The sequence below is a fragment of the Buteo buteo genome, chromosome 9 (genome assembly GCF_964188355.1).
Source record: "Buteo buteo chromosome 9, bButBut1.hap1.1, whole genome shotgun sequence".
Lineage (NCBI taxonomy): Eukaryota > Metazoa > Chordata > Aves > Accipitriformes > Accipitridae > Buteo > Buteo buteo.
Window position 1 is genome coordinate 10,650,496 of NC_134179.1, and position 13,591 is coordinate 10,664,086.

Below are 13,591 nucleotides of genomic sequence, written 5' to 3' on the forward strand. Positions count from 1 at the left end.
ACATAAATTTATCCACTGTATTACTGCACATAGCACTTCATATTCAACTCAGTGTGGCTAACAGAAAGCTATACTTCTTGAAGAACAAAAAGGCTTATTACTTCCAACAACCACACTAAAACTCATTATTTACTTATACAGAGCCAAAGATGCTATTGTTCATTCATGTTTCTAAGGCCCAGTGGGCTTTGCTAACCTAGGTCAGCAAGGAATCTATTTACACAAGGCTGCTGCTCCTACAGCTGAAGTGAACTTACCTTCAGAGAATCAACTAAGTCATCAACTAAGAACAGACGTCTCAGCTCTTTGACTGTGCCATTAATGTGACCGAGCACAACATTACTGTATTTCTGAATAAGCTCTTCAGACACAGCTACATCAGACTCCAAGTAAGCCCTGCAAGAAAGAAGAGCTCATGAAACTTTACTGTAAGTGTGCTGTCAAATAGTATCAACATGTTATGTGTTATATATACAATATCAACATACGTTCTTTTTATGCTATAAAGAGAAAAACCTCACTGTGTGAGGAATGCTAAAAGGATAGAACAGAACTAACCTGAAGTTATTCTTAGAAGGTAAAAGTGAACCTTAAAAAAAAACCCACAATCTCTTAGAAGAAAAGAAAAAATTGTTTCTTTCTTACTGCTGTGTTGTGCTGGTGCATCTACTAAGTCGCAGTCTCACCTGGCCTAGGTAAAAAAGCTGTGCCGGCTAACATAGATGTGTGAACAGACAAGGCCTACTGAGTGGCCAAAACGGCGCCCAGCACTACTGACCCATACGCTGCTTGGTCTGTGAAGTCTCTTCCTACTCCTCAGCGTATGCTGTCATCTAGTACACTAAGGCCAACATGTATTTAAAAAAAATGAGAGGCTGGAGGAGGCGTGGGGTACATGCCATTCTCAGTTTTTGCTATTGTATTAGGCAGCCTAATATTCTACCAGACTTGAGATTCCTTCATTTCTCAAACAAAAGAAATCCTACAAATGCAACATATCCATTCATACATCTGGAAGGCACTTCTGAAGTTACCATTAAGCTGTAACACACACACACACACTAAGGCATGGTAAAATCAGCAAGTCTTTCATCATTTGCTAAAAAAATTTCTTGCAGTTAGTGACAGCAGTTCTTTCAACAGGAAGATACAAGCTCCTATGTGATTAAGTGTTCTTTCTACTACACTGCGACTTTTATTTGTAGTTGCAGTGGCTATGGCAATTTAGACCCTTTAAATAGAGAATACTTTCTCTAATTTGCATGTTGGAGGAAGGAGCAGCAACACAGCACATCTGTAACAGGGCACTCATTTTACAATTACTACAGCTGTTAAACTTTTACTTTCATTTAGAGGGGGATTCTGCTTCCAGATAGTTTTGTTTGATTTTTTTAAAAAATAAACACAGAGTGGAAGCTCCTATGCATGTCATTTAAAGCAAAGCTAAACATGGCCTTGTGGCAAGTCCAAAACAAATAAAAATACTTTAAAGGGTAACTACAGAGGGCAGCCATTTCAAGGCTACCTTCTGCTACCCACACTTGGCTTGAATCTGCACACCCTTCTCAACTCATCAGCAAGATACTCAGTACCTGAATCAAAAATCAAATTCATCTCACGGATGTGCTCTTCATTGCCAAACTAAATACAAGGAAAAATATCCTTCTTGTAGTTGAAGCTATACAGATAAAAAGTTGAGCAACCAGGTAAGTTGGACAAGAATGTCTGGAAGCTTCTTAGGAATATCAGTATTTTTAGAAATAAACTGCAGAAAGAGCACAGGTAGAACAAGTTTGGCTTGTTCTTTCTAAGAAAACTTAACTGGTAAACCTGGAAATGCTGTTTGGATACTGAAGAGTACTACTGGGTAGAAAGAGCAAACGGGATCTCAGCCAGGAATTACTCACCCTAATAAGGGTGAATAAGGAGCACCATACAAGGCGTTGATGGTTAAAAAAAAAAAACAAACGAAAAATCCACAAACAAAAAACTAAGTTTACAAAAGATTATATTTCATATATATTTCAGGTATACTGAACATTGTTGCCAATTGTTCAGATGTATTTTTTTATAGCAGATCTAAGCTTGAAAGCAAATACTCCTTTTTCTCCAGAGTTTGGTCCCACTGCTGTTTTAGGCACAGATTGGCTTCCACTGGGTAAATGAGCCACTGCACATAGCCAGGGAGGAATGGAGGTAAACCCAAGAAAACATTTTACTTTGCCTTACTGAAGATGAGAGGAAGAGAACAAAAATAATTGGAAACACCACAAAATTAGTAAGAGAGCTGTAAATAGGAGGGCAAGCAGATGTTTCTGAAAGGTGCAAAGGAAGTTGAGATTGAAACACTTCATCGATTAATAAAAGGACAGAAGCAAGCCTGAGCAGTGTGGGACAGGGCTGGTATGGAAATAGGAAACACGCACTCTTAGTAAATACCCTAACACGTGAGTAAGTTTGTATTTCTCTTAAGATGCAGCTTTGCAGTAATGGGCACCACTATATTCCACACAGGAAAGGATGCATACCATGAATACCATACTCCCGCACCACAGGGAAGTAAGTGCACGTATGGTATGCCCTAAGGACTTAGCTCATCACTTAAAGCAAAAAGTTTAGAGGTCCTCTTTAAGGACCTAAATTAATCCTATGATTCAACTCCTCAAGCCTTAGAATCGAGAGTCCAAGTTGCTGGACTTCTGACCTGGGCAGGCTGCAATGAGAACCTGCGTTCTGCTGATGACAAGGCAGCCTTGCACGTGGAGAACACAGCTATGCTGCTCCACACTAGAACACAATTTAAGAGTATTCTTAAATAAAAAGTTCCAAAAAAGAGAGAAGTCTCCCCTGCTACATTTATTCTGATTTTTGCTAGATATATTGCATTGAAGTGCTGCATCTCCTGAGTATTGTTTAAATTTTGTCCATCATCTGCCACTGGTTCACATTCTGAAGACTATACCACTCTAAAATGCACATATTACTCCACTGGATTTAATTAATTGATTTATTTTTATTTTAATGTAACTTAAGATACTCTAGCATTCCCAGGGAAATCCCCTGTACCAAGTACTCAGTTCCATTTTCTTTACCACTGTGTATATCCACTGAGAAAAACTGAGAGAAGAGTAGTCATAGGCTGGGTAACCAATTTTTCAGTACAGACTACTTACATTATTATGCAACATATTACAGCGTATGTCATCTACTGACTCTAACAGCACCAATACTGCTGCTCCCCAAGACAACACACTTTTTCTTAATTAAAAGAAAAATCTCACCTAAACGGGTGGCCTTCATCGGACTTTTGGATTGCCTGGATAACTCCCTTGTATATCCTAAAGCTGATCGTCACAGAAAGCAGGGCCAAGGCAATGTAAGCTGTCACGCTCACGATGCTGAACACTGTTAATGAAAGCAGCAGGAACAAGCTGGCACCAAACACCACTCCTGTCTTCTTAATGTCTCGCCAGTAAAGGAGGTCAACAACTAAAATTTAAAAAAGGTAAGAAATTAGAACAAGATACCTTTTGCAGCCATATGAAAACAGTAAACATGATTCACTTGACTGCTCAGAGTCATCAGGAATGGAACTTGCAATCTCACTGTCAAACCAGAGCTGAAATGACAACTAGAAATAGGTTATTTTAGCACTGATTCTGCATTGGATTTCAGATTATCGGGATTATTGTTATTAGCTCAAATGTAATTGCTAAAATTTGAGAACAATTCTGCCCTTAAGCAATGTCAGAATTAATCTCTTCAACTACTCTGCTATGTTCTGCACCAGAACCACAGCAGTTTGTGCTTCATTTCATTTTATTTTTGCGCATTTTGTGGATGTCACTCACTGAAGAGATCGATTCCGATTCCCTGTTAGGACAAATGACAAGACACCAACAGATCTCTAAACCATTATATCTTTTCAAGTCTAGTAGAGGCAAAGACACTACTCAAGACTCATTAACAGTTCATCTTGTTTCCTTTTCACTGAAGACATTCCCAGGGGAGTTTATAGTGTTGATTATGGGTGACAGACTGAGCCATCAAGAGGGAATAATCTCACTAAAATTCCAATCCAGGCTAAATCTGCTGTGCTCCAATGCAAAATACTTCATCTGTAAACCAAGTTCATTTTTAACTTAAGCAACCCACATGAGAGAACACAGTATTATGCCATTTTTAGCATCGCTGTTTAAACTACACCTTTGCACAAGTCCTAGGTAACGGCTTAATGCATCCATTGCAGATTTGTTTGTTTTGAGGTGCTGTTGCATCCAGTTGATTACCTTACTGAATTCATAAAATCTAGCAAACATCATTCTCCATTACTGACTACAGAACTGGGCAGGGGCATCTAGTCTAGTTTTATACCCCACGGTGAGACACACAGTAAAACTCTCTTCATGATTTCTACTTCTACAGCTGATTAGATTTTCACAAGAACAAATTCCTCTTCTGCATCAAAACTGCTTGTTAATAGCAATAACGTATTAGATACAGAACTCAAGATAAATTACAGAAAAATTATTACTATTACACTGCAAGTTTAGTAATCCTATCTCATCCTGAACATCACCAAAGTTAATTGTAAAATAGCATATCACAATTCAGAACAGATTCTTACTTTGAATGACTGTTAAAGAAAATTAAAAAATAAAATTTGACTATTATTTCTTACAGGATGAAAATGTAGTAATGCACCAACATTAAATACTTAGTAACCTCTGTAGGGCAAAGTCTGCATAATCCCTTTGTAGGTACAACATGAAAATGCCACTGGGGCTATGGTGCAATTTCACAGTGTTTCAGAAGCTGAAGTCCCTTCCTGATTATTTCCGTAGGGAAACCATACCGAGCAGCAGGCGCTGGAAAGATGAGAACCCTGGTCAGAAACTTAAAGCCACCATTTTCAAAATGCAAAATATTTTATCCAAATATTTAATTCACATTTCAGTAGAAATTTCCTGAAGTTCTGCAGACAGAACCAGGTTGCAGTTGCATGAACATCTTAAATTTATCACAAACCAAAACTGTTGTGGAAAAAAACAGCCTCACCCCTTCACCACCACTCAATTCCACTCCTTTCCTCTGCATGGCCACACACAGGACCAGCCTGGTTTTCTGCATGCCACTGACAACTACTGCACTAAAAAAAAAAATAAAATAAAAACTAAGCAGCCAGCCAGATCAGATTCTGGTTGTGGTTCACCATGTGACTCCACAGACATATGGGGCGAGAGATAGAGCAGCCAACTGTCTCAGAACAGCACCAATCTAAAGTCCTCGACAAATTGCAGCCCAACCTATCCATGCACCCTGTTGACCTGTTATTCCGCTGGGTCTCTTCGTGTTACAAAGCTGCACTTCTATTTTCCCTGTTGAACAAATGAAGCTCTAAGCAAGACAACTTTTCTTTAATATTTGTAAAAATCAAATAAACAAACAAAAAAATCAAGTAATCATAGGTTTCCTTTTGTATGGGCTATAATCCCTAAATTTAACAACGTTTTCTTTGGTCTCTTTGGCTTTGCTTCTAATTACAAAAGTGTCTATTTAGTGTCTCTGCACGCCTTACGCTAAGCAAGGTTAGCATGCAAAAGGAGTTTACAAATGAATTGTGAGCTTGACCTAAAGATTGTTGTAAACTGTAAACCTAAATTGAGCTGCAAGTATCCGTAACACCTGGGTGAGATTTTCAAAACCAGTATTGCCAAAAAAAGTTGGTGGATATTGTGCTCCTAAATCATGCAGGAGATCTTTGAAAAAAACGCCTTTCTTTCTATTTGCTTCAAATACTGAAACTATTTTTAAATGCTGCAACTTGAGCATCCATACATTCAAATTTGGGTGCTGCTCCCATATCACATGTCAGACTAAGTATGAGCCCTACTCTCCTCTCTGTTTGCAGATAGCATTAGTTCTGTAAATGAGATACTCCCTCCTCTGTAACACAGTTTTAAAGCGTCTCCACTGGTAGTGGGTTCTTACTGCTTCACAGGAAATCACTTATTACAAGCAGTAACACATTATAGCTGAACCCAGTTACAAGGAATGTAATGACAGCAATTCATCTGTATGACAATTTCCAAAATACGAGAAACAAAGGTAAGTTGCTGGAATTAAAGCATACCACAAATGCCAAACAGCGTCTAGTGACCCGTCTTCAAGTCTTTCGTTCTCAGTAACTGGTAAGAAACATCTCCAAGCTAGGACCTCCCAGACCAGAGTGAAGCTGCACATGCAGCTTTTTTCCTCAGTCTGTCTCCCTCCCCTCCATTTGGAGAACTACCAAATCAGCCTCAGCTTAATGACATACGTATCTGGTTTCATTGTAAATTCCTCAAAGGGAAATTCAGTGTTATAAGTCACTGAAAAAACAATTTGTAATTTTCAGTCCAAGAGAGTACATGATGAAATTAATTGATAGTCTCCAACTGATCAGAAACGGGTATTTGTATTTCTTTCTGAAGTAAAAGAAAAGATTAAAAGCATTACTAGAAGCAGCTTTCTGGCTTTAACTTACACACAAGACACTCAGAGCAGATTAAAAAAAACCAGAAAACCAAAAAACCCCACCAATTCTCAGGAACAGCCCTGCCAAGCAGTATCCTTCCTCATGGAAACTGTTTTAAGCTTTATTTTATACAATATGAACTATAATCTCATGCATTTAATGCAAGTATTCCAGGCCTATTCTAAAGCAAGAACAGCTGCCTACATTTGGTAAGCACGAACTGTCACTTGGCACGTCTAAAAATAGTACTGCTAGCATCCGTGCCTTACATGCAGAACTCATCCAATTACATTTTGCTTTTAAAGCAAGTGCCGTGATAGGTTTATCACTGGGGTTTTTTGTTTGTTTGTTTTTGAAGTATTTTCTTTTTTTCACGGACATTTAACTTAAAACTGAACAACTCATACTGGTTTTTGATGACAAAAACAAGTGGTTTAATATATCTAACCTGATAACCCTCTATTTAAAAAAAACCCTGAAGCAAGTAACCCTCTTTTTTTTTTTTTTTAAAGAGAAATGAAAAGCCTCGAGATCTACAAGCGAGTTTAATTCACGTCTATTAAAGAAAACCAAGAAAAAGGGACTAACCCATTTTGGCATCCATCTTGAGTGTGCCTGCATGCACCCAGATCTTGCACAGCTGACTACCCAGAGCCTTTTCACTTCCTGCTAGGGCATTCGGAGGTCGGCAGATATACGCAACTGCCTGCTACCGAAATCTGGCTGGCCCCCGCCAATGGCTGCCCCTGCCCTAAGTCCTTGGAACGCAGCTGCGGAGCGAGAGGTTCGGCTTCACAATGAACAACTGCGCTCTATCCAGTATTTAGAAACAAAACAAAAAAAGGGTTTCAGCGCCAAAGAAAGGCTGTTTGTGCGAAAGGAGAAGGGAGATTAAAAAAAAAAATGCAAACAGTGTACGATTTACGAATGTTGTATGAGCAGCGGCCATTACACTAGAACCGTTCTGTAATCTGAAAGGTAAGCAGAAATTCCTTCTATTCTTCAAATAATAGTAATAATAGTGTAGAAGCACAAGTGAGAGCCTTTTCTAGATCAATTTAAGAACAGCCAGCGTTGTACTAACACAGAAATGTAACAGAAGTGTGGAGAACAGGCAGCTTTTAAATGCCTCTGAAGGACACAGTGACAACTGTCACCACAGCACCATACAGGCTGCTGTGAAGAAAATTAACTCTAGACCAGCAAAAACCACCACAACTAGGCAAATTGCTGTTAATGCCTGTTCAGCGAGGCATTTCCCAGCTACGCTAAATAAACTTCGTATTTACGCATGACAGCAATCTTCAGGGTTTCCACTGATCTTTTATGCAGCATATCTAGCAGGCAAGATGTGACCCTGCAGCGTCACTTTCAAAGCCGGGTGAAGCCCGGTGTGGGGCAGCCCTGGCTGGAGACAGACCAACCCCAAGGAGAAGCCACCAGCCCATCAAGAGCTCAAAGTCTGCCAAGCACAAAGACCATGAGCAGACCAGGGCGTGACATTTTCAAGATGTCCTGCATCAGAACGACCATTTAAAATCACAGTTGACATCCTAAGCAGGAGCAGTTAGAGGCTGGCCCAAAAAATTCAAGCCTCCTTTTACCATGATCAGACGTGTTGGAAGACAGTTTGGTCCTTGACTGCCTTGTGGCAAGTCAGCAACAACAAAACAGTCCCGGGCTGGTGAAACTGGTTGGTTATAGCATGACTGCATGCGGTGCCAAGCACGTGGAGCTGACTTCAACCAACAGAGCCTTCCCTGTCCGAGGGACAGACGTTACAAAGGAGTGGCACATCCAGCGGGACTGACAGGCTTGTCTAACTGGATCCCAAGGGTCAGAAAACAAGTCTGCATCACACGCATTTCAGACTTGGCGCATCTGCCCCACAATCCCTAGCAAGAAAAAGTGATACAGATTTCAGAAGTACATGCTAGAATGAAAACAAAGTCCGACACTACCAGATTGTCCCCCCAAAATGCAAATGCTATCTAACAATTACTTATGAAAGAAAAATGCTGCTGTGGCTCATTTCTACCTGATCATATATCCGTGCACGTGCTCACAACGTACAAACTGGGAAAATCATTCCAAAGCCCTGATTACTCACAATCAAAATTTAAAGAGATCAAGGGCTGCACAAGCCTGTGCCACCTTTTCCACCATTTAACTGATCTGAACCAGAATTCAGATAGATTTTCAGCATATTAACAACAACAGCAGCAAAAATCCTGGGATAGCCTGGGAGTATATAGTGTGGCGTTCATCCTACCATTAGCATTATTCAGCCATTAAAACCTGACAATTCATTGAAATAATTAAAAACTAAATAAATAAATGTTACATTTTAGTACCAATTACTCCATGGGGCCCTGTCTTTAGAAGTGCTAAAAATATAGTCATGCCACCCCCAGGGTAAACCTATTTCATCCTGCCTATCTAGATGATCAATATGACAAGTATTAATCAATACCACAGGTTGTCCCACTTTCACTATGCTGGTTCCTCAACTACTATGGCTGTAGCACAAAAACCACACATACCAAAACTAAGTTTAGGATTATATTAATTAGAAAGTAGTGCTTTAGCCGGCAAGTCTAAATATGAACCATACTTTGGCTCTTCTCTGGTTTTAGATTTGATTATGCCTTTTTTTTTAAAAAAAAAAAAAAGGTTATTTTTTAGCATGGAAAGAAGCATGTTGCAATATTTGCTTCTATATTTATTTTGGGGCAAGACGGACAGTGTAATCAGTCCCTGAACTTTACCCATCATTTTCCATGCCACTAGAGCCTGACCTAACAAAGGAAGAACACATGAAACAAGGTGCCGTCGTCTCGTTATAAAAGAACGCTACCAGAAACCACACTAAACCAGGCTTCGAGAACAGTTGCAAAAGGAGAGGAACCAGACTCTTCTGCTTCCCCAGAAAACCAACTTCTTGCTCTGCTTCCATTTTCTCTACAAGTTAAATTACAATTAAACCCCAAGGCAGTAGGGACTTCCTTGGAGGGAGAAATAAGCACTAAACCAGTTTCCTCCACCTGAGGGGATGCCACCACATAAAAACAAAGAGGGGGGAAGAGGAATTAAAACGCTGCTTGAAGCAGTTACAGCAGCACAAAATACGCACGTAGGATGGGTTCAGGTTTGCTCTCTTCATTTGATGACAGTTCCATTGCCTGCTAGTCAGGTCTACATTTGGCAAAGCAGCCAAGTGTGCAGACCCCACATGACTGGCCTCCACGCAGCCGCAACAGCACGGCTTGCACTGGTTAGCGTGTTCCCCCCAGGTGCGCCACACAGGCACGCTCATGATTGGCAATACATTAATTTTAAGCCAAGGCAGAGTCCATTTTTCTCGAGGCCTCAAATTCTAGGCCCACAAATGTCTGCTTTCAGTTGCAGTGAGGAACTGACCACCACCAACCCTGCTCGTCGAGTTCTAAAAGAAAACCTGGAAATTGGGCCTGAATACCCAAAGGTAACTTGCCTTTCAGTTTTTACAAACACCTTCTGAGCTCACCCCCTTTTTTTTTTCCCCAACCCCAAGAATTTCAGGCCTGATGTAAGGAGTGCTGAACATTTAAACAAGTTACACATCAAGAACATACCACTAAACACTGCAGAATATTTTTTCCTGGTATTTTACAGCCCTTTAGTGAAAGATTAGAACTTTTAGAAACTTGTTTTGCAAAGGCAAACTTTCTTCCCCTGCAGGGTTTTCTTCCTACATATTCAGATTCTGATAGAGCATTCTATGGATTCTAGACAGCTGGGAACTTTGTCCAAGTGGAAAAAACCACAGATTTTTGAACAATAGTTATTGAAAAAAAAAAGAAAAAAAAAAGGAAAACTTCACAAGTACAAGTACCACGCATGAGAGGGCCCTTTAAGAAGATATTTAAGCATCCAGAGATAATTAAAATTTTTTAAAGCTTGTCTTGTTGTTAAAGTTTGAAGATTACGTATTCAAATAAGGCTTAAACTCTTACACACTGAGCACTAATATAATGATCCACAGAGATTTACACTGGTGATCTCCCATTGGTGGTTACAGGAACAAAGGTCAGAACCACACTAATTTAAGGTTAGCTACTTATTTACCTAAAACAATTTGATATTGTGGCTGTAAATTCTGAAAAATCAGACACAGTTTTACCTAGAATCCAACAGAATTATGAAAAATCCTAGGCAAATGTGATTAAGGGTAGACTCCAAACGCGCTATGCCAAACAGAACACCCCCCCCCACCCTGCTGTAGTCTGCATGCGATTTCTCCTCATAAAATTATTAAGCTACATGAACTGCAGACACTACAACCTTTTGAGTTAATGGTTAGTACTGTTAAATTATTAATAATCTAGGAATTTCACATGAACATCAACTAAATTCGGACGATGCTGGTATTTGTGCAGTGCGTACCAAAACAAGCTGTTCTTTAGTATGCTCTGTAGGACTGAAAAAGATCTGCAGTGTCACACAAGCTATTCCCTTACGTAAATAATTCATTCTTCTGCATTGCTCATATTTACCCATTTTCACCTACGGCTTTTACAATTTTGCATACAGTACAAATAGGTCTTACCTCTGCAGATATATTGCACAATCAAACACATACTACAAACACCATTTGCTAAAAACAACCCGCAGCATCTTTAGCTTTAAAAAAAAAAAAAAGGAAAAAGGTAAAAGAAGAAATACCCTTATCCTTCCAACTGCTCGGCTGACTGTCCATCTCTCCACAAACGATCTACCCTCCAGCTGTGATTATCAATTATGCATACCAAGAGGACAGCTGCAGGAGAAGCAATCTACAGCCCAGGATGGGAAACATGGGCTTCCCCAGCAGCGCCCGCAGCCTGCTGCCGCCGCCGCCGCTGCTGCACTGGTGCTGCAGGCGGCCGGTCAGCTGACGGCGGGGGGCGGGGGGGGCGGGCTGACGCAGTGCGAGCTGCGAGCGGGCTCCGGCAACGGGGGTACTGCGCGACCCCCCCCCGCCGCAGCCGTTGGTTCCTCCCGGGTTCCCCACGGAACCGAGCGGATGCAAGGCAGGGGGCATCGCCGGCCCCCAGGGAGCCGGCCGCCCCCCCCCGGCCCCCAGGGAGCCGGCCGCCCCCCCCGGCCCGGCACCCAGCGAGGCTCGGTGCGGGCTCACAAAGGCCGGACCGCCCTAAGCGGCTTTTCGGAGCGGAGCTAAAAGTAGTCACCAGGCAAGCTTGTCGAACAATGGTTAAAACACATTTGCGAGCCTCCCAGATATACGTCTTGCCTTCTTTGTTTTGTTTTGTGTTTTTTTTAAAAAAACAAACCAAACAACCAGATGTCTGTCTAGAAGACTAACAGAGACATCTTTGTAACACCTCTCCCTTCAAGAAAAAGCTCGAAGGAAAACAGACTAGGACCCTTTCTGTGCCTGTAACAAAAGCAAGAGGCTCATGAAGCACATGAGAAGTCTTTTTGCTGGTGTCTTTAGGCCTTATGAACTGCTCAGCCATATTTATTCACCTTAATGGAGGCTGGAGAAGATCGGTTATCTAGCCTTCTGCCCAACTCCTACAACCAAACAGCTTCCCTTTTTTATTTTACATCAGCATCCTATGTTGTCAGCTGCAGACCTGACAATTAACGCTCCCTTCATTTAAATAAAAACCAAGAACCTGAAAGTTGACACTACTAACATCTACAAAGCAACATACAGAAAGTACTGTACAGACACAAGACAAGCATAAACCAGAAACTCAAAATCCAAAGGAGAAGAGCTGCGAGAACAATGCTGTCGTGCTGTTTTCCATCCCTGCTGAAAAAAATTACTACTCTTCTAGTTTGGAGTCTCTTAAGATCTGGGGCTGACAATAAAATGCTAAAAACTCCCCAGCACCTCTCCAAAGCCTCTTAAAAATTTGATACACCATTTTCTAAAGAACTAGAAAAGGGCATTCACACATTTCCACAAAAATACTGTGGACTGGCTGCGATGGAGATCCTGATACAGTCCTTAAATAGACAGTTTTACTTTTCACTAGAACAGATAATCTTACAGGGTGGAAGATTACCACAACGTTACCCAAAAGGCCTGCTTATTGCTTCAATTGCTACATAAATTAAGGCCTTCTCTGATGCAAGACCAGTTACATATATTTTTAAGTTATATAAAGGCATGCATTTCATTCATAATTTCAACAGGCAAATCAAAACATACTATAGGAGGGAAGTGGGAAGTACACATTCAAACATCATAGCGCAAAGAAATTTGAAAAGCTGCACTATACAAAACCAGGACAAAACACATCTGAAAATCCACTTGTCTTTGAGCTGAAATTCTTAACATCAACTGGAAACAACCAAAATCTGTTTTACCCCCACATTTGTTTGGGTGACTCCATTATCTCTAAATTAGTTAGAAACCTGATGCTTCTAGAAAGTTCTTTCCACTGTCAAATTTCTAGTCATACACAATTAAAGCCTCTTCATTTCTTCTTCATGTTCTTTATATTACATACTTGATATAGTGCATTTACGCAACACATTCCTAAACAGACATTTCGCTATAGCCACCCATGCAGCCACAGCAAATCTGCAGCAGCCAGAACACGGACAAACACGCAGCTGAGGAGGGACAGCAGCTGCATAACCGGTCCCTGTTCTCCCACCTCCAACGAGCCACTAACTCCCTCCACAGCAGTTTCTCCCTGCCCTCAAGATCCTCCTCTTTACTCTTTGAATACTCACTGTTCACCCTTACCACTCCATGCAAATGATACCTAAAATGAAGTCTGTATCCGTCCATACTCACATCTCTTATTTCAGGCAAGATACACCCATATAACCCTATTCTACATATAAACCGAGTACCAGCACTGTCAACAAACTTCAGTATAAGTTTTATTGTTTCATTAGGGAAATTGCGTGCCTGTTTTTACGCCAACATTTAAGCAAAAACTATGCAACTAACAAGCTTTTTACAAGATGGTATTATCAAGTCACACAGACAACTAAAATGGATGCAACCAATTCTAAACACATTCTTCTACTGAATGCACCTATGTTCAAAGGGGCGGCATGCTTGCAGGG

At 40.7% G+C, this 13,591-nt stretch overlaps 1 protein-coding gene and 1 long non-coding RNA gene across 14 annotated transcripts in view; both read right to left on the reverse strand.

The window, feature by feature from the left end:
* RTN4 (reticulon 4) overlaps positions 1-13,591 on the reverse strand; it is a 74,880-nt gene that overhangs the window by 9,269 nt on the left and 52,020 nt on the right. For 11 of the 13 annotated variants that reach the window (XM_075035358.1, XM_075035359.1, XM_075035349.1 and 8 more), the window contains 2 exons: positions 3,282-3,489; positions 258-396 (listed from right to left, as the gene is read on the reverse strand). In XM_075035358.1, the coding sequence (XP_074891459.1) occupies positions 258-396; positions 3,282-3,489 (347 nt within the window). Of the gene's footprint in view, positions 1-257; positions 397-3,281; positions 3,490-7,105; positions 7,243-11,221; positions 11,430-13,591 lie in introns of those variants that run through there. The other 2 variants (XM_075035362.1, XM_075035363.1) reach the window with 2 other exon arrangements.
* Positions 4,682-7,066, reverse strand: LOC142034321 (uncharacterized). Its single transcript, XR_012651585.1, has 2 exons — positions 5,059-7,066; positions 4,682-4,868 (listed from the first exon to the last, which is right to left on the reverse strand). It is a non-coding gene; the product is annotated as an uncharacterized LOC142034321 (long non-coding RNA).